The sequence below is a fragment of the Mastomys coucha genome, unplaced genomic scaffold (assembly GCF_008632895.1).
Source record: "Mastomys coucha isolate ucsf_1 unplaced genomic scaffold, UCSF_Mcou_1 pScaffold21, whole genome shotgun sequence".
Classification (NCBI taxonomy): Eukaryota; Metazoa; Chordata; class Mammalia; order Rodentia; family Muridae; genus Mastomys; species Mastomys coucha.
In genome coordinates this window covers 155,979,973-156,000,255 of record NW_022196904.1, presented here as the reverse complement: position 1 = coordinate 156,000,255, position 20,283 = coordinate 155,979,973, and the positions used below count along the sequence as shown (strand labels likewise).

The following is a 20,283-nucleotide window of genomic DNA, read 5'->3' as shown; positions in this document are numbered from 1 at the left end:
GAGCATAGCTGCTTCGCGGCAGCATATCAGTATGGGAAATGCGTGGCCGAGCATAGCTGCTTCCCTCATGATGGTCACAAAGCAAAAAGAACAGGAGAAGCTACTGTCGAAATAGTCCCTTTAGCGGTAAGTGCTTGACATTCGAACTTTCTTTTAACTATAGACTCTAGTTCCTATTAGTGCCATAGACTGAGACTAAGGTTTTAACAAATAGGCATTTGGTAGACATGTGAAATTCAAATAATAGCACATGTCAAATGGAATTAGTGGCCTTGGTTTAGCTTGATGATTTCTGTCTCCAAGTAAGGTGGCACTAGCAGTTGGAACTTCAATGTAGGATGTTGGGGGAGGTGGGCACAATTCAACCTAGGACACCATTCACATGATCTGTGTGCAGCTTCCTGACTACTACCAAAGCAAACCCAGGTATATACGAGCAAAACAGTGAGGCTGGGAGAGCCCATGAGAATCATGTTCATGGGTATCAAAACTTGAATTTCAAATTTTATCATGTCAAAATGTCTTTGAATAATTTTTTAAAAAATCAGTTAATAGCATAAAATCATTTTTAGGTCATAGGCTATATCCAAACTGAGTGGAGGTCAGGGTCGGACCAAGGACTGCATCATGCGAGCCTCTGCCTTGCAGCTTCTGAACGTGACAGCTGCACAGGTTCTGGTTACATCAGTGATGCATGGATCCAAATGTCCTTGTCTAAAGATTTTATTTTAAAAAAGGTAAAATTACAGGGCTGGGAAGTTAAATCCATGGTTAAGAGTACTGGCTGCTCTTCCGGGTGACCTAGATTCAATTCTAAGCATCTACATGACAATTCATGGTTGTCTGTGACTCTAGACACAGGGGATCCAATAACACTCTTCTGGTCTCTGTGGGTACTGCATGTATGTGCTACACAGACATATGTTTAGGCAAATAACAATACACACAAAATAAAAATAAGTGAAATATTTTAAAAAAACAAAATTACCCTAGTATTTATGTGTGTTTGTGAATCTGAATAAATTTCAAGATTTTTATAAAAATCTGCAAAATTGACCTAATGAGATTAAACTCCTTAGCTTTTGATTATAACCACACATGGAAATGTTTTAAAATATGTTGGTTTTTGAAGTCTAATTTTTTTCAGGTATTTTGTTTCCTATTGGAAAGTTTCCTCCTCTTTCTCCTTTTCCTTCTCCTCCTCCTCCTCCTCCTCCCTCTCTTCCTCTCTTCCTTCTCTTTAAGAAGTTGCTTCAATATGATTTTGAAAGGAAAAATATTTTACCTATGCCAGAAGAAAAGGATTAAATAGGTTGAAGAAAGCAAAGACTAGTTGCTATCTGTGTCAAACTGCTAAAACATGGATGGGCACTTTAGCAGCTGCCCAAGCTATACTAGTGTGAACAAATTTCCCTTGGAGGATCATGAGGGACAGATGCCCTAAATGGTAACTCCCAGACTCACTTCCAAACTCAGTATCCCCCACAAGCAATCACTCTGTCCTTGCTTTCCATCCTTTGATTTTGGGCACATCCTTGGGAACTACATACAGTCAGGGTGGCCAGTGTGGTTTTCCCACAATGCTAAGACACTTTGATGATGTAGTCCTGAGATCCTGCAGCTGGACATATCCTGCTGTCCTTCAGTCTGTGGGTGTTTGTATAGGTGACTCAAGCTGTTCACTTCTACTTGTGTTAATATTGTCCAATTCATATTAACAGGGTTCCAGATTTGCAGTTATTGAAAACTCACTCTTAACAAGTAAAAATGATAAGGGATTACAAAACAGGTATATTTATTGTTTATCAAACTACTTGGAAACGTCACTACCCCAAGGATTCTTGGTCTGCGGGAATAGGTGCTACTTAGAATTGCAGACTCAGGCCTCCTCTCAGATCTACTGAACAGATCTGCACTGTCATAAGCTTGCAGGTGACTCACGTGTACTTAAACGTCAGAGAAGCCTTCAGTAGATGACCTTTGAGATCCTTATTTCTGCCTCTGCTTAGCAGTATTGGCTTTCCTTCCAGATAAATCCTCAAATGCCAACCCAAACATCCGTGTACTTCCAAGGGTTCTGTAGCCCCTGCTGTTCCTTTCCACAGCGGGAAAATTACCAAGAGCACAGAAAACAACCCCCCAAAAAATTATTTCCGAAACCCTTTGAAGATTTATTCCTGCTTTCCAGGTCAACCCACGAAAAGGGAAACAAGAAGACCAGTTTCCACTTTGTGTCTCCATAGAAACCTTACCTCGGTGTCAATCCACAAGTGAGCTTGTTTTCTTTGCATGCTATCTTAGCTAAGCTGCGAGATTCAAAATAAGCCCTGGATGAAGTGAAGAAACTTCTAATTTGATCTTTTTCCAAGACACGGAAGTCTTGCTAAATTTGTTGGTAGACAGTCTAGCACAACTCGCACTACTAGGAGAAGGGCAATTATTTAAAACACTTAGGATTTGTATGACAGCTGAGTCTTAAAGGCACAGAACGTGAGAAGAGCCATGTTCTTGTGACTTAAGTACAGATAAAATGTATAGTGGCCCTCCGTGAACCCCACTGATGGCTTTGCACTGCAGGGAAGACTCCTTGGCTGTGGGGTTCCTTGCCATCCTTTGGTGCTACAGTGCTGTGCTGCATGTACAAAAAAATACAGAGATGCTCCTCCACCTCTGAAAACACCCTGGAGTACCCAGAGTACCCTCCAGTCTGGCACAGAATTACTGAAAACCTACCCATCTTCCTAGATCTCATCGTCTCATGGTACCATTCCAGACTAGCAGGAAGAGAAGCCTAATTCTGACCCCTGTTTGTCTCCAGATCTTGTGCAGCAGACTAGCCCTCTTAGAAAGCAGCATCCTCTAGATGGTACAGATGGGTACATCAGCTGTGTAAAACAGGCTCTGGGAAAACAGCTGTACAGAGAGCCTGTGAACTCTCCCCGAGACAAGCAGTGTTGCCAGCCCAGGGTGGCCTCACCAAGGGCTGGCTTGAAAGGACATGGTGGTGCTGGGCTTCCAACATGGAGATAATGGAGGTCCTTGCCTAGGCCTCAGCGGTTCAGGGAGGAGAAAAGAGCTGATAATCTCAGGGTTCCACTCAGTGGAAACTCGCCCTGCTAATAAGCCTGAGCATCTCTATTAAGCTCATCTCTCACACAGTAGTTTGTCTCTTTCTTCCTTTTGTTTATAAATATTTAGTAAAATAAAACAGACGGTTCTCTGTTTTGGTTGTCTTTGTCTTCTAGTTTGAGTGTCGATAATAAGTTAATATATATATATTCCAGAGGAAACGATTGTCCTATCTAGTGATATCCAAACATCACTTTGTAGTCTAATCACCCCTTATTTTGACCTATTTTTCCTTTATATTCTATGGTCCATCTGGACTGAATACCTATGTCCTAATATTACCATCCCCAGATGTTTAAAACCTTGATATTGTGATGTTTTGACTTACAAAGAACATTTATATCACCCTATAACTTTTTAATTATCCAGCTACAGAAATAGAATGTTTGACAGGAAAGTTAGATTTTTTTTCTCATTTACAAAATTCTCAAAGGATAAATAGAAATATTATTTATCCCTTAGAGAAGACTCAAAGACTGTCTTACAGTGCGTTTTCTCTTCAGTGTACCCTGGGGAGGACTGCGGTGCATGGGGACAGTTGTAGATGACAGTTCTATGCCTGAGTCACAGTCAGTTCAGAGTAATCCATGCTGAGTTTACACCATTGGAACAGTGCAGTGGAGAGCAGGATCTCAGTTCCCCCCTCCCCCCCACTACAAGTTCCTGGGCTCCATGTATAACCTGTCAGCCTACCCTAGTGGCTGAGAATCTGTGTTGGAAAAAGAGAAAAACATCAGAGTGTCCTAGCTCTTTGGGTATGTAATTATCCAGGTATAATCCCTGCTTTCTCACTGGTCACACATGCTGGTGTCATTTTAGTGCTTCTGATCCATTTGTGCTTGTTCATGGTAGCAAGCTCAGATACCCACTAACATGGGGGTGAGTTTAAGACAGTAAAGTGGGATGAGAATTTGGGGCACACTGGTCTCTCCCTAGTTATATTAATATATGGCATTGAGGTTGCTAGATTTTCTGGTTTTCAAAGAATCTAAATATTTGGATTTTCATGGCAGTAATGTAATTAGAGAACAGAGCAAACCTCGTATGAAAGGGTTCTAGCTTCTGGTAGCAATAGTCTGGGTAATTCAAACTCTCTGAAAATAAGACAGCAAAAAACCAAACCAAAACAAAAGAACCAACAAAACAAACAAACAAACAAACAAAAAACCTGAAAGACATGCATCAAACCATTCTTTTAGATGCATCCGTCTCCACTAGTCCTACAAGGCAGGAACAGAAACAAGGAGATGGAGTTTAGGAAATGACCCTTTCTGTCTAGAAAATTTGCCTATCCAAGAGAAATGCTAAAGAACCACACAGGGTATAGATGACAGGCAATGGCAGGCGCCATCATAGGACAGGACAGCTTGCTCCATTACAATTCAGCTCTGCTATGAAAAGGATTAGCCAGAGAGGCTTCAGTGAAGCAGATATGTGGCAGCTCAATGTGGCCAAAGGAAAAATAGGGAGATTTACGTTCCCACCAAAGCAGGAGATCCTCACGGCAGCCTCTGTTCCAGGTTGTAACACAAAGGGAGCCATAATAAAGGTAGGGAGCAAAGGGTCACAAATTCAAGACCCACTGAATCCCCAGGAGGGAAATGAAGGAAGGCATAGCAACTCTGTCTCCTGGCATGTCTATAACATCTTCTTCAAACAAGATGGACAGCAACCAGCAAAAGTTTGCAAGTCTCCAGAAGAGACCGTCATGAACTAGAATCAACAGACCTCATATACAAACAAACGAGACCTACAGGTTTGAGAGTTTTTCCTACAAGACTATAAAGCAATTATTTTCACTGTACTCATAGAGTTCAAACACAAGATAGAAAGCCACTGGCAAATAACTAGAGGTTATTGTATTTTAAATCAAGGTGCTAGAGTGAGGGAGCTGGCCCAGCAGTTAAGAGTACTTGCTGCTCTTGCAGAGGACTCAGATCCAGTTCTCTGCAAACACAAAGTGGCTCATAAGTATCTGTAATCCCAGTTCCAAGGGATCTAACACCCTCATTTGGGCTCCTCAGGCACCAGGAGCACATGTGGTACACACACAGAAAAACATAGACAAAACTTGCACAGCCATAAATTAAAATCTTTAGAACAGATCTTTAGAATAAAAAAGAAAGGTTTTAAAATAAAAATAACTAAAAATAAAACAACGAAAGAGATTTTATGAGAAAATATGTCTGAAGAAACTAGATACAACACAGCTGGAGAATTAATGGGGGGCAGGGGGAGAACAGAAGAGAGAGTGTGAGATAGAAAAGTTACTTAAACAGTTGTAATAAGATCAATTGGTCCCAAAAGGAGAGGAGAAAACACTGGGGTGCAGGCAAAACCCAGAAAGGTTATCTGTCCATTGGGACTGGATGGCAAAACAGGAGATACAATTAATAATTAGTTCATGTCTAGATAAACCAGACTGAAATCACAGAAAATGAAAGACAAACAAGTAACTATCTGACTGACAACTAATTTTTCCCAGTAACACTGAAAATCAAAGGACTGAAGTAAAACCATTTATATTCTAGAATTCCCAAATGTAACGAAAGGCTCCTTGTAAAAGGAACACACATGGAAGAATTCTTCTAGCAACTGACACAGAAAAGTAGTACATCAGCTGACCTACACATTGATGAGCCCCCCAAGATAGTGTTCATCTACCCCCCCAAGATAGGGACATTATCACAGACGGACTTTGGAATAAAGTGTAACAAGAAATAAAAGTGAAGAGTGCAGTGACCTGCATGGTTTGGTCTTGGAAACCTGACGGAAGACAAAACAGACAGACAGATGGAAAAGCTGGGATTGGCTGCTCTGTGCTCACCGTGATGGCAGGACCAACTGCAGTAGCACCCCAAACCCCCGCATGTTTATTTTATACATATGAATCAAGAAGGCAGACTTATTGTAGACAGATGAACAAGGGGGTAGGTTTATGATACACAGCTGAGCAAAGAGGCAGGTTTAGCTAATCTGGGTAGGAGGTCTTTGTGGGGAGTAGTCTCAGGCTGTAGTTATCCCCGAGCAGGATAGCTTCTATGCACACAGATGAAGGCTCTGCTGTCCCTTGGAGTCTTACTGCAGAAACCTTTCTCATTTCCATGGGCCTGAGCATTGAGGTCCTTGACATGACTGCGCCCATGTTAAGACAATACACATTTTCTCTACAAAAGAGATTTTTAAAGGATGAACTATAAAAGCCATGTCCAAAATAAAAAAAAAATAAGAATTTGACTGTTTTCAAACTGAGAAGTAAGTATGTGTGTTTTGGGGGAGGGAGGTGTGTGTGTGTGTGTGTGTGTGTGTGTGTGTGTGTGTGTGTGTATGTGTACACTCACATAACTAATAACCAGGACAGCAGCACCAATCATTTCAGATAAGGTAGACTTTAAGGTCAAACTTATTGCTAAAGATAAAGAGGTACACTTCAAAATAAAAACCAGGCTTAATTTTTCCCAGGGAATATAAATGTAAATCTCTAAGCCCAAGGACTGGAAAAACTAAAGAAATTCTTACTGATCCTAAAATATTCCTAACTCTGCTTCAGTAATTATTGGACCAAACAAACATTCTATTAGGGCTAATGCAGATCAGTTAAACACACCCAACTTAATGGGCATATATAGATACCTCACCAAGAGACATAAACATAAAATTCTTTTTGTGACGCGGAGACACATGTAAAAATTAACCACAGGTAGAGAATGAAAGGGTTGTCACTATCACAAAGGCGATTAAGTTAGAAAGCGAGGTGGAGTGAGCCCAGGACACATTTGATAAAACGCAGCACTCATTTGTAGTCAACATTCTCCTGAAAGGAACCGGAAGAAGCCTTTGATCACACAGAACTGTGCTACTGGGACATCTCAGACACAAGCAACGTGGCTGTACAGCTAACAACAGCCTGCCGACAGGCTTGCATACAACTCGGCTTATCCTCAGAAGCACAGACATCAATTTTACTCAGAATTCAAGCCAATTAAATTTAATAAACATCTGTGTGGTTATAAAAGCTTACAGTTTCTTTGCTTTAACTTTTGGTTTACATGTATGGGTATTTTGTTTCCACATATGTCCATACGCATGTGTGTAGTGCCCTCAGAAGCTCTAACAAAATGTTAGATTTTCCCCGGAACTGGAGTTGGCCATAGTGGGCAAACAGTTACCAGAGCTGTTTGCACATCTGACAAAATGGACATCATTGCCATCAATGGCTCCTCCAGTGACCTCAACTACATGGTCTACATGTTCCAGTAGGACTCTAGCCATGGCAAGTTCAACAGCACTTCGGTTAAGGCTGAAAATGGGAAGCTGTTTCATCCATGGGGAGTCTATCACCATCTTCCAGGAGCAAGATCCCACTAACATCAAATGGGGTGATGCTGGCGCTGAGGATGGTATGGAGCCTACTGGTATTTTCACCACTATAGAGAAGGCCAGGCACACTTGAAGAGTAGGGCTGAGAGAGTCGCCATCTCTGCTCCTTCTGCTGATGTCTCTCTCCTATTTGTAATGGGTGTGAACCATAAGAAGTATGACAATTCAGTCAGGATTGTCAGCAATGTTTCCTGCATCACCAACTGCTTAGTAGCCCCCTGTCCCCTGCCAAGGTTATCCATGACAACTTTGGCATTGTGGAAAGACCCATGACCACAGTCCACGCCATCGCTACCACCTAGAAGACTGGATGGTTCCTCTGGAAAGCTGTGGTGGGATGGCCATGAGGCTGCCCAGAACATTGTCTCTGTATCCCCTGATGCTGCCAAGGCCATGGGAAGAGCTGAAAAGGAAGCTTACTGGCATGGCCTTCCATGTTCCTACTCCCAATATATCCATCCTGAATCTGCCATGCCACCTGGAGAAGGCTATTAAATATTATGACATCAAGAAAGTGGTGAAGAAGGCATGCAAGGACCCACTACAGGGCATTCTAGGCTGTGACGAAGAGCAGAATGCCTCCTGTGACCCTTCTACCTTCGATGCTGGGGCTGGCATCAAAGTTACTCTCAGTAACAACTTTGTAAATAACATTTCCTGGTATGACAATGAATACAGCTACAGCAAAAAGGGTGGTAGACTTCCTGACCTCCACGGCCTCCAAAGAGTAAGAAGCCCTGGACCACCCACCCCAGCAGGGACAGAAGACACAAGAGCAAGAGAGAGGCCTTCAGTTGCTCAGCTGCCAACACTGAGCATCTCCCTCACAGTTTTCATCCCAGACCCCCCAGAATTAGGGAGGGGCTTAGGGAGCCTTATTCTTGTGAATAGTATCAATAAAGTTCACTGCATACCCCCCCCCACAAAAACCCAAAACCAAAACAACAACAAAGAGTTCAGAAAAGGAAAACTTTCCTATGTGTGGATGAGGGGTCACCTGCGCTGGTAGCTGCCCGACTTTGAGGCTCAGATCAGAGCACTAAGAAGCCCTGTGACTTCCAGCATCTTAACACAGACTGCCTCTGGACCTCAGTTTTCCCAACTAGAAAGCAATGTAATACCATCCCTTCAAAGTCCAGTTTTAAGATCAGTTTGGCACATGGATTCCGAATGGTGTTGGATTCATAGTGGGTACTCGGTATCCACTACCAAAAACTGTTCATGATGAATTGAAACCTCAGAATCCAAAATCAAAGCCCATACTTCAATTTGTATTGCTGGTGAGTTAAACCCAGTTAGGAGATATTTTCTGGTGTCCAGATCTGCTTAGGCAAGAGGGAGAAGATACTGCATGTGTGGCGTTCCTACCGTGCATTTACACATGTACTTGGGTGATACCTCCTGGGCACATCATGAATGGAGCCCCGGACTACAGAGTAGGATGTTGCAGAGAAACAGTCTGTATAGGTTTGCCTCCCCGGTAACCACTGTGCAGGCTTGCTTTTGAACGCTGTTGTCAGCTGTGGATGTGTTGACCAAGAGGCCCCTTGCCATGTGATGAGTTGAGAAAAGGATCCCTTCATCCATGCTCATTAGCATGAATCTGAAAGAACAGCTCATAATTGTGGCCATGTGTCAGCTTAAAGGCAGACAGGGTATGGCTTTCAGATCTGAGTATTAATGGCTGGTCCACAGAGAAAAGAAGCAGCAAGCATCCTGTATCTGAGAGCTACCTGATGCTTGTAAGAGGATCATGACTCAAAACTGCCTCGGAGCATTGGATAATAATATTATTAAGGTATGAATATCTACCATTAATTGAATGTTTACTAGGTGACAGGCACTGTCATATATCATCTTGTTCCGCGATCCTGACTCTGTGCCATAGAGCTATTATTAGATTCCAATTTGAAAAGTAAGGTGCAAGAGATTAAATGCCCTGACTTGTTTGAGCTAGAGGTGGAAGTAAAGCCAGACCCCACTGAGACAGGCAGTCAGTGTACTTACCATAGAGTCTCCTGTACCTGTTAGCCAGCCATTAACTCTTTCCTGACCTACCAAAGTATTGTGACCTTGGCTGTCATTATCAGCTGATGTTACTTAACAAGCTTCCTCACAACTTAACAGCACATTGCAGTGATATATTCTATGTGTCCATGGATCCCACAAGCCAGGTATTTAAACAGGGCTCTGGTAGAGTTTTCCCATCATACCCAGCTCTATGATGGTAGTGGGTAGTGTCTGATGGGAATACGGGTGGTGAGTTACTTAAGTGGATGGAGCTGAAATTCTCATGTTTATGCTTTAAGTATAGGCCAGACTTCTTAACACAACCACTAAGGGCTTGCCATTCTGACTTTCCTGAGATAGAATCTCAGAGTCATTTGGATTTGCATTTCCCTAATGGTTAAGGATGTTGAACATTTCTTCAAGAGCTTCTTGGCCATTTGAGATTCCTTGGTTGAGATCTGTCCCCCATTTTTTAAATTGGATTACTTTGTTGATGTCTACTTTCTTGAGTTCTTTATATATATTGGAAATTAGCCCTCTGTCAAATGTGGAGTTGGTGAAAATCTTTTCCTATTCTGTAGGCTGTTGTTTTGGAAGACCAAAACTTTTAAAATATTGATCATTGGGAAATATTTAGCCCTGACCTATAGCAGTGACCTTCAGAGTATCCAGTATAACAAAGATGGATCCAGGCCTAAAAGAAAGGACTTCAACAGCAGAGTCTCCAACACATTGCCCCATTCTTCATAACTCCTGCTTGGAAATTGCTTTTGAAATGACATTTTCTGTTACATAGTAGTGAATAGTGTTGTCATCAGTCAAGACGAGCTGAATGCTATGGAAAATACAAACTCCAAAATCTTAGTATGCTGCTTATGAAAATGAGGTCCATATGGCTCAGTCTGGAAGGCTAAAAGCCCAAGATCTGGCAGCCCAATTTGTTCTGCCTCTGGTGAGGGCCTCAGAGAAGATAGTATCAATATCAAATTAAGGGATCCTACCTCTACATAGGAAGCCAGTGAGGCTGTGTTCCCATAGTCTCTTTGAGGGCATACCACCATCTGGCTTAAGGACTTAACACTCGTCTTTAAAGACCCATGGTCTCCCAACATTTAAAGGCCCAATATCTCCCAAAGTTTAACCAAGGATAAACTATTAATACATGACACCTCAGGGGCAAGCTCAAACAATGTCTAAACCATGGCTTGAGTTTTGTAGCCCTAAATCCTATCCAGGGAGGGTATTTCTGGCCCAAAACTTTCAAGTGTGTTTACTGTGAGGTCGCATTCAGGAAGAGCACAGCATGTGTGCACTCCACACTACTGGCACACCCATCATATCATGGCAAAGGCCAACTTCTCAGGAGGAGCCATGGTGAATGCAGGGCATGGTCCTCTTGGCAATCCCTAGGGTCAGAAATCCAAATGACAGGCTGACAACTCACCAGAGCCAAAAGGGCAGTAAGACACAACAAGAGAAAGTTGCTGTTTTGAACTGGAATGCACTCTAGAGGCATTTCTTTGACATGTGGGACAGTATGTGTTGAGTTTACAATAAAAGACCATAGAGTGTATCAAGCCTCTGATTGACTACCAGCTTGCATGTTCCAACTCCTTTCTGGGTTTTTAATGATAGCAATCACTTATATATCTGCCCTGTATGCCTGGGACAGTCCTGTTTCCTACTCCCTAGCTCTCATTGCCTTACACCTCTGTGCCACTATTCCATGAAAGAAAAATTGATACCTAATACGTGACTCACTTGCCCACACCACCCAGCTCATGAAGGGTAGAGCCAGGTGATCCAGGCAAGTTTGAATCAGAGTCCATTCAGCCATTATCCTGTTCTGCCTGTTCTAGGATAAAGAATACAATGCTTCAAAAGAGGGCCTCAGACCTGTGTATGTATCAGAATCATTTGGGAAGCTTGTTGGAGCCACACACTCCAGGATTCATAGAACACAAACACACTATGTCTCTAACCAGGACCCGTAACAGTATCCTTGCGTGATTCTTGGCTGATCCTTGGGTCCAGGCTGCTGAATAACTTCAGCTGAATAACTTCCATGGGTGCTTTGGCTTCATTTTTAAGGGACGTTTACAGGTAGAGCACCAAGCTGAAGCATGTCAGCGCAGGAACTCGGATGCTGTAAGTGACGGAGTAACCTGAATCACATCTTCCGCAGCCTGGCAGGTGAGAGAAAGAGAAGACTCACACTAACTCTGCAGATTACAGTCTTCTTTTCTCTTTTAAACTTCTGGCTTCAGTCTTTTAGATCTATTTCTTATCCGAAAAAAAAAATGTTGTGGGAGGTAGGGAGTCATCTTCCATGAAACTAGCCAGCATATTCTGCACAAAGAAAAGAAATTGAGGTGTGCCATGGAAATACCCAGTGAATAGATACACAGGGACATAGTGGAACTCTTTGGGAGGGCGCACAGGGATCTAAACCAGTTGGCAATTTCCCATCCCTTTTTAGTGTGCTTGGTACAATGCTAAGTGAGGTGGGTACAGGCAGAGAAGAGAAGAGGAGGAAGACCCAAGCAGGGGACTGATTCTATGAGGCTTAAGATGGCTTGTGCAGGCTAGTTTGGATTTACACAGCAGGACATTGAAAGGTCAGAAGCCCCTTGTCCTCCAGCCACTAGCTGAACCCACAGAGCTGGCCAGCCTATTCACTTCCTCCCCACCTCATGGGGCCACCTCACGTGGGGCCAAATGGAATTCACATTTAAGTACATAGGACAGTCATCTTCATGATTCTCATATTTTTGTTAGGTTTGTAATATAAACGCCATCTCTTGGCTAAAGACCCAGATCAAGAGCAAAAGTTGAGGAGGAGGGTAGAGATGGAGGCAGATGGCGCCTACCTTGTGGCTTTTGTGGGTGGCTTGGCTTGGCCTTGGTGAATCTCCCTGGGAGTATTCCCTCTTCTTTAATCTGGAGGGGGATTTTCCCCTCAGAAGAATTTTTATGGGGGCCTGTTTTGTTGTTTGACTCTCTCCGTGTTGAGCTCTGAATTCTGATTTATCTATAGGCATTTTTTCCTTGTCCCCTTTGATTGATTTTAGGTACATTAGAATAAAGATAGATATATGACATGAAGTAGGGGGAGAGGCTGAGGGTTATCAGCACATCAGGCACCCGGAGTGAGAAGCCATGTGAGGCTTGTCCATCAGGAGATCACTTCCAGAAAGAAGTTTGGGGTATCAAGGTTGAGAGAAGCTGATTATCACCTATGAACCATGATGCTAGGAAACCAGGCTAGAGGAAAGCCCAGGAGGAGGATATGGGTGAGGAGCTACTGTGGGGTTAGGGTTCAATGGCAGCAGGTTGGAAAGGAAGGGAAACTTGGTGAAGAGTGCTCTAGCCACAAGAACAGTGAGTGTGGTATAGGTGTAGCACACTGACCCCCAAATTCCAAGGCCTAAAGTGTTCCCAATTTCGAAACTGTTTGAGCCCGATGTGCTGCAGGTGAAAATTTCTACACTTGGACTCATGTGCTATGGTCCCAGTGAAAAATGAAGATTTATTGAGAATATTATATAGTATTCTTTCTTTGTTTTGTGCATTTGGTGCTTTGACTATTATGTGGCGGGAAGAATTTCTTTTCTGGTCCAGTCGATTTGGTTTGTATTCTGTTAGTGATGCTTGCATCTATGTTTCCTGACGTCTTTCCTAAGATTTCTAATTCCAGAGTTGTCTCTTTTTGTGATTTCTTTATTGTTTCGATTTCCATTTTTAGGTCCTGGATGGTTTTACTCAATTCCTTCACCTGTTTGTTTGTGTTTTCCTGCAATTCCTTAAGGGATTTTTGAGTTTTCTCTTTAAGTGCTTCTACTTGTTTACTTGTGATCTCCTGTAATTCTTTATGGGATTTTTTTGTTTCCTCTTTAAGGGCTTGTACCTCTTTACCTGTATTCTCCCGTATTTCTTTAAGGGAGTTATTCATGTCCTTCTTAAGTTCCTCTATCAGCATTGTTAGATATGATTTTAGATCCAATTCTTGCTTTTCCTGTGTTTTGGGATATCCAGGACTTGGGAGTACTAGGTTCTGATGAAGCCAAGTAGTCTTGGTTTCTGTTGGTAGGATTCTTGTGTTTGCCTTTCGCCATCTCTTGTTTTTTGGTGTTAGATGTTCTTAGTGTCTCTGACTAGAGCTTGTCCTGTCCCTGCCACCCTGCAAGTCCTCTGAGACTCCTGGGGCCTGTGCCTCCGGGCTGGCTGCTCCCATCTTAGAAACTCACCAGAGAGAAAATGGTGGCTCTCACCAGAGTCTCTGGGTTAAGGCGCTCCCTGGAGGTAGGCCCTCCATTTGCAAGGAAGGGGCAGAAAGCTAAAAGCATCTTTCATTCACTGGACCTAATAGTCGTATTGGAAGCTTACTTCTCAATAAGCTCATCTTTTCTGGTTCTTTTTTAATGCCGGCTAGTTGGTTCAGTTCAGCTGTTCTGGCTCAAACTCCTCTACAAACTGACTGATTCAAACTGGCTTATCTCAACTTCTCACTGAATTAATCTCGAGAATATTGTATAAAATTTCCTCAGGTTATATGTTGCAAAAAGCATGTGTGAGAAACAAAAATAGATTTTGTCTTCAGATGTGGGTTCCACCCCAAGATATTTCATTATTTATGCATGTATTCCCAAATGAATAGAAAAGAGAGAAGAGAAACCGGAAACATGATTCTAAGGACTTTGAGTGAGGGCTGCCCAGTTAACATAGGGGTAAAGGGGTGGCCATGATCTGCTTCTGGGAGATGGCCTGATTGCCATCGATGGCCTCACCATCTGCTGTCATTAATCAGAGTATAAGACAAATTCAGCTCTCTAGTACCAAAAGACTTCAGAGAAGTCACTAAGTGCATACATGTCCTGGTGCATACATGTCCTGGTGCATACATATTCTGGTGCATACATGTCCTGGTGCATACATGTCCTGGTACATACATGTCCTGGTGCATACATGTTCTGGTGCATACTTGTTCTGGTGTATACATGTCCTGATGCATATGTGTCCTGGTGCATACATGTCCTGATGCATACATGTTCTGCTTACTGTGTTTTTCACATCACACATGTGATTTATGTGCCCATTTCCAGTCATTTAGGTTTGGGCCAGGACATTTTTCTTTGAATATGAGTACACTGTTTAAAATTGTGAGTCTGTTTCATCCTTCCTAATATCCAGCTTTTATTCCTATTTGGTTAGTACCAATAGGCTTTTTCTATACCTACCCTTGCTCTGAAATAGTGACACAGAGACCGGTATATTTATTGAAAGCTTTGGGCTCTAAGCTGGGCAGGTTCTGAGCTATTCTAACCCAACTGTGCTGGCCTGATCTCCTTCCCAGCCACATGACCCATTACCTGCCATCTTAGGCTTGATCTGGCGCCTTTGTCTTCATTCAGTCAGCCTGCCTGAGACCCTCCCTTATTCTCTAGCCACAGAAGCTCCACCTTAGCCTCCCTACCCAGCTGTAGGCTATTCAGGTCTTTATTTAACCAATCAGGAGGTGATGGAAAACAATGTTTTACAAAAAACTGAGTGGTACCAAAGTCTGCAACCAGGATCTCTGGGTACAGAAATCAGCATATGAATACATAGTCCACAAAAACATCTCCCATCAGGAACCTAATTGTGAAGTAAGTAATTGTGAAGTAAGCCAGCTGAAGAATCCTTTTAATTTTTTTTTGATTTCTCACCAATATTTCACAACATCTCATGTTCATCTAATTCAACAAATCATCATTCTCTATTGTCTCTAGATCACTGAATTTCATTTTTTATAGTAAACCTCTCTATATGTATACTCCCATCTTACTGTTTACTTTAGTAATTATATTGAAATAATTTCAATTCAATGATTTGAATGAAGTGAAATTACTTGTGGCTGTTCATTCTGGAGGTTGTACAGATTTAATTATATGAAATCCATGCCCCCAGATTAATATGCCCACTGCTCTGATTATGATAGATAACCTTTGGCTCCAAGCATGGTAATGGCCCCCACTGCACAGTGAATTAAATCACTGGGCCCCACCCTAGCATTTAGGTCTCCTCACATCAGACTGGCTTTCGTCTCTTAGGATTCTCTGAGTACATTGAGACTACTTGTGCTATCTTGTGCCCTATGCATATTCTTTTGTCAGACTGCAAACCTGAACACCCATCAGTTTTTAATGCCTCTCTCTCAGCACAGGCTTCATTTTCAAGAATTATGGAATCTTTACTTATTTCTTGACTCCACTACTGCCCTCCTCTATCAATACCTTTGTTTAGAGTTTTGTCTCTAAATGGACTCACTTTATACTTACATGTAAGTTTACACAAGCAATCCACATTGAGACACCATATTGTTTGATAAACAGGAGTGCACGGTACACATAAAATTAGTAAAAATATACATGAGAGTGTCCTCAGGTGAGGTCATTCTTAAGGTAAAGTGCTAAAGGTCTGTGTGAACAGTTTCTGGTTTGTGGGAGTAACAGGATTGAAGAATGCAGACAGACCAGCTTCCCGCTGCTTTATGTCTTATGGGTTTGTCTGGGGTAGGCGCTCTGCTCTTCAGAAACCAGAGAAGCAATGGAAGGCCAAGGAGTGATGCTTGGTCCTTTGCTGAACTGTGTTCCAAAGCTCTCCATGTAACCCCCATACCTCTGGGAATACTGAAGAGCTCAGTAGCCAGGATGGTATAAGACAGGATAGGTCCACCCATTCTACAGCATTAGCAGGGTGCTGCCATCTTCCCCAAATGTTCTCAGGATGGTGGGAGGACAAAGGATGAGCTTTACCCTCACACTGAATGTGGCAAAGGGTTTGGTAGGGTTGTAACTTGGAAGGAAGGAATGTATCAGAGGAAGAATGGAGGCTTCTAGACTTCCTGAATTCACAGTCTTGTTTAGCAGTATGATTATGCACATCCCTATCATGAGTTAATTTCTCTGGGCCTGAGTAAGACCTCATCGAGCAGCTTTTCTGACCTGCTTCTGTGTCCCACCCATTCCAATAGCTGCCTACAAGCTGTAAAATGCAGTCTGAATCCACACCTCTAAGATAGAGATCCATCCAAAGCCTGTATGGTAGCTAGCTGATTTCAAGTTGATTATCATCCTTCTTTCTTTTCCAGGCAGTGCTGAGCCCTCTCATAGCCATCGCGCTGAAAATATCCCAGATTCACGAGAGAACTGGCCGGAGAGGACCCACCGTCATCACCTGAGCACAGGGCAGCAGAGCACTCCCGAGAGATGCTTCACCATGCCTTCTTGCTTCCTGTTTGTGCCTCTTAGGACTTTGGAAAAACAAAAGCTATTTTGCTGTTGGGGTGGGGAGTAAAAGGAGGGTGGGGATGGGGGGGAAGTACCCCTTTTGTTTTGATTTGTCCAGTCTTCCAAATGCAGCAGGGTCTTTAGTTGTCTGCCAGAACTTCACTACTGTTTAATACCTAGACTTCATCACACTAAGTACTTCTCTTTTTGAGAAAGATAGGTAACCTGGGGAACTATTAATCACAGCCCCTGTATATTTCTGGTGTCTTGTGAGAAAAGATTCTGAGAGAAAGGGGACCGAGAGAGAGAGAGAGAGAGAGAGAGAGAGAGAGAGAGAGAGAGAGAAAATTAGACTGACCCCTAAGTTCTAAGGGCTTTGGGCAGGCAGAAGACCTCACCAACATAGAGGAAGAATCACTTGCATCCTTATTCAGATCTACCATGGTGAAAGGTTTCTAACTTCTAGGAGACACCCCCCTCCCACCTGCCATCCAATGGCCATGCTTCCCAGCCTGCCAACATCTCTGCACCGCCTCTTTTACTCTTCTAGGGTTTTCTGTGATTCACAATGACACACCTCCAACAAGACATATAAAGTTTCCTTTCTTTTATTTTACATGTAGTATTCATTTAGCTACCAAGCTGGCTGCATTCCTCTGAATGTAGCCATTTCCAGTACAGGTACAGGTTGGGAAGGGTTTTCTAGAAAGGACTAAAAATGAGGGGGAAGCTTTCTTGATTATGTCACAGAGGCCAGTATATGAGTTTATACAAATCCTCCCAGGAAGAATACCAGCACGTGTTCTGATCTTGCTCACAGTGGCCGGATAAAGGAGAGCAGAAGGGGCTGGAGTATTGAATGGGCTAGTTGTGGGCCCAGTGAGACAGAGAGGTGGATTGTCACAACTGGCTTTCTTTGCCTGGGAGGGAAAGGGACCTGGCAGCTCCAGCAGGCACGTGGACTAGGGCAGAGTCCTCAGCCAGGCACGGGATGTGTTTGCTTATGTTTGTCTCCCTTGGGAACTGCAGGTTTGCTTATCACACCGTTTGAGGAGGTGACCTAGTGGCCCTTTACTGTTGAGCAAGGCATGATTGCTGTCATCAAGGTCAGTGCAGTAAGGAAACATTTCCAGTAAGGTGTTTGTTTCCATTTTTCTCTCTGTGCTTCTGTCAAAAAAATACTTGCTAGGACATTTAGGAGTCGATGAAATAGAATTTCCTTATTTTAACCTCCATAGTAGATTGTGGGCCTCAGCTCCTTTGTGCCTCTTGTGGCTTTGCAATTCCAGAAGTAGCCACCTGTACTGATAAATCAGCTTCTTAGAACACTGGCACGACTGTTGTTCTGATGACTTGGCAAACGAATTCTGAAAATAGGACGGGGGCAGAGAATGGAATTGTTCAAAATCAGTTTTGGGACTCAACAAAAACTAAAATGGGATCTAGACATTCACCGTAACAGGGTTTACCTCAGAATAAGAAGAAGGTGACTTTTAGCTGAGATTTTTTTTTTTTTAAGTTATAAAAAGTATGTCACGCATGGAAAAGTTTTGCCTTATGGCTTTCATTCTCATTATCTCTGGAGTAAAGGTCCCTGATAACACGTCTGTCCATTCATTCACTGTAGACAAGTTGTCAGTGTGATCTGACGGATCTTTTGGCACATCAGCTCCAGCTGGGCAAGCAAATATTTTTTTTTCAAATTCCTCAATTTAAACCATCTCTAGCTTTTAAGTTTAAGCTATTCTACTTAAACATCCTGTTTCCTTTTTTTAAATGTATATATCCCCAATTTATAGTCATCTATTTGCTTATCACTCATTTTTTTCCTTCTTATTTTTTATTTTGCATTTTTATTAGATATTTTCTTTATTTACATGTAAATTTCTCCTTTCCCAGTTTCCCCTCCAAAAAACAAACAAACAAACAAAAACAACAAGAACAAACCCCTGCTGCCTCCCCTCTCCCCATGCCTGCCACCCCACCCTCTCCCACTTTCTGGCCCTGGCATTCCCCTACACTGGGGCACAGAACCTTCACAGGGCCGAGGTCCTCTCCTCCTATTGATGATCGAATTTGCAATCCTCGACTATACACATGCTGCCAGAACAATCAGACTCACCACGTGCAGTCCTTGGTTGGTGGTTGAGACCCTGGGAGCTCTAAGGGTACTACTTAGTTCATATTGTTGTTCATCCTAAGGGACTGCAAACCCCTCAGCCCCATTGGTCCTTTCTCTAACTCCTCCACTGGGGACCATGTACTCAGTTCAATGGATGGCTGCGAGCTTCCACATCTGCATTAGTCAGGTACTGTCAGAGCCTTTCAGGAGATAGCTATATTTAGGTTGGCTTGCCCTTCCTTCAGTCTCTGCTCCATAGTTAATCTCTGCAGCTTCTGTGGGTGTTTGGTACCCCCTTTTAAGAAGGAATGAAATGTCCACCTTTTGGTCTTCCTTCTTCTTGAGTTTCTTGTGGTTTGTGGGTTGTTCTTCCTGTATTCCAGACTTCTGGGCTAATATCCACTTATCAGAGAGTGCATACCATGTGTGTTCTTTTGTGATTGGGTTACCTCACTCAGGATGACATTCTCCAGGCTTATCACTCACTCATTCATTCATCCATTCATTCATCCAGCTAACACTGGTTGAGGAGCTACTCCAGGCACATTTCTGTTTTTGATGTAGCAGGAAGATGGATGAAGTTATTCTTGCTCTTAGGAATTTACAATTTTGGGAGCATTGGCGGGGACAAAAAACCCAGAAGTAACTGGGGAGACATAAGTGTTACAGTAGAAATGCAAACATGAGCTATGGGGACATACAGAGGGTAATTGACTCAGAAATTGTGGGACACCTGGACCAGGACACTTTTCCTGAAGGATAGGGTTGCTTGGGATCCACAAGCATTTGTATAATTTGCCAGAGATGAATGGAAGCACTGAACAGTCTTTGTTAGCCAGGACTTACAGAAGAGGTTGACTTTGGGGACCCGGGTTGATGCTGTGGGTGCCATTCAGACAGACACAGGATATGACATCAAGGGCACAGATCTGAGCAGCTGCCATTTTCTCCCAGCTATATTAACAAACAGTAGGTCTCCCTCAGTAACTCTAGGACATGGCGTGTCTTTGGACCCTCTCAACTTCACATTGCTGAGGAAGTATCTCTGCCTTAACCCAAGATCACATATGTGCATTCTTGTGTTATTCCCATAGGAGACGGAAGCCAGCAACACACTCTTCTGTATATGATGCTCTGCTTGTCAGAAATAGAGGGCCAATAGCCAGCCTTTAAAAACAAGTGACTGGAGGGTCATTGAGATGGCTGGAGAAGCCTAATGACGGGCTTGAGTCCTCAGTCTCTAGATAAAGGTAGGAAGAGAGACCTTACTCCAAGGAGTGGTCCTCTGACCTTCACATGTGTCCTGGCATGTGCATCCCCCCCAACAAACATTTTTTAAAAATAAGAATAAGCAGGAAGCATAAAAGAGTTTTG

At 42.9% G+C, this 20,283-nt stretch overlaps 1 protein-coding gene across 1 annotated transcript in view; it reads left to right on the top strand.

The window, feature by feature from the left end:
• The window catches only part of Pgm5 (phosphoglucomutase 5), a 180,802-nt gene extending 162,414 nt beyond the window's left edge, over positions 1 to 18,388 (top strand). The window contains exon 11 of the mRNA XM_031389981.1: positions 16,649 to 18,388. Within this exon, the coding sequence (XP_031245841.1) occupies positions 16,649 to 16,738 (90 nt within the window). The 3' untranslated portion in view covers positions 16,739 to 18,388. The remainder of the gene's footprint in view (positions 1 to 16,648) is intronic.
• The last annotated feature ends 1,895 nt before the right edge of the window (positions 18,389 to 20,283 follow it).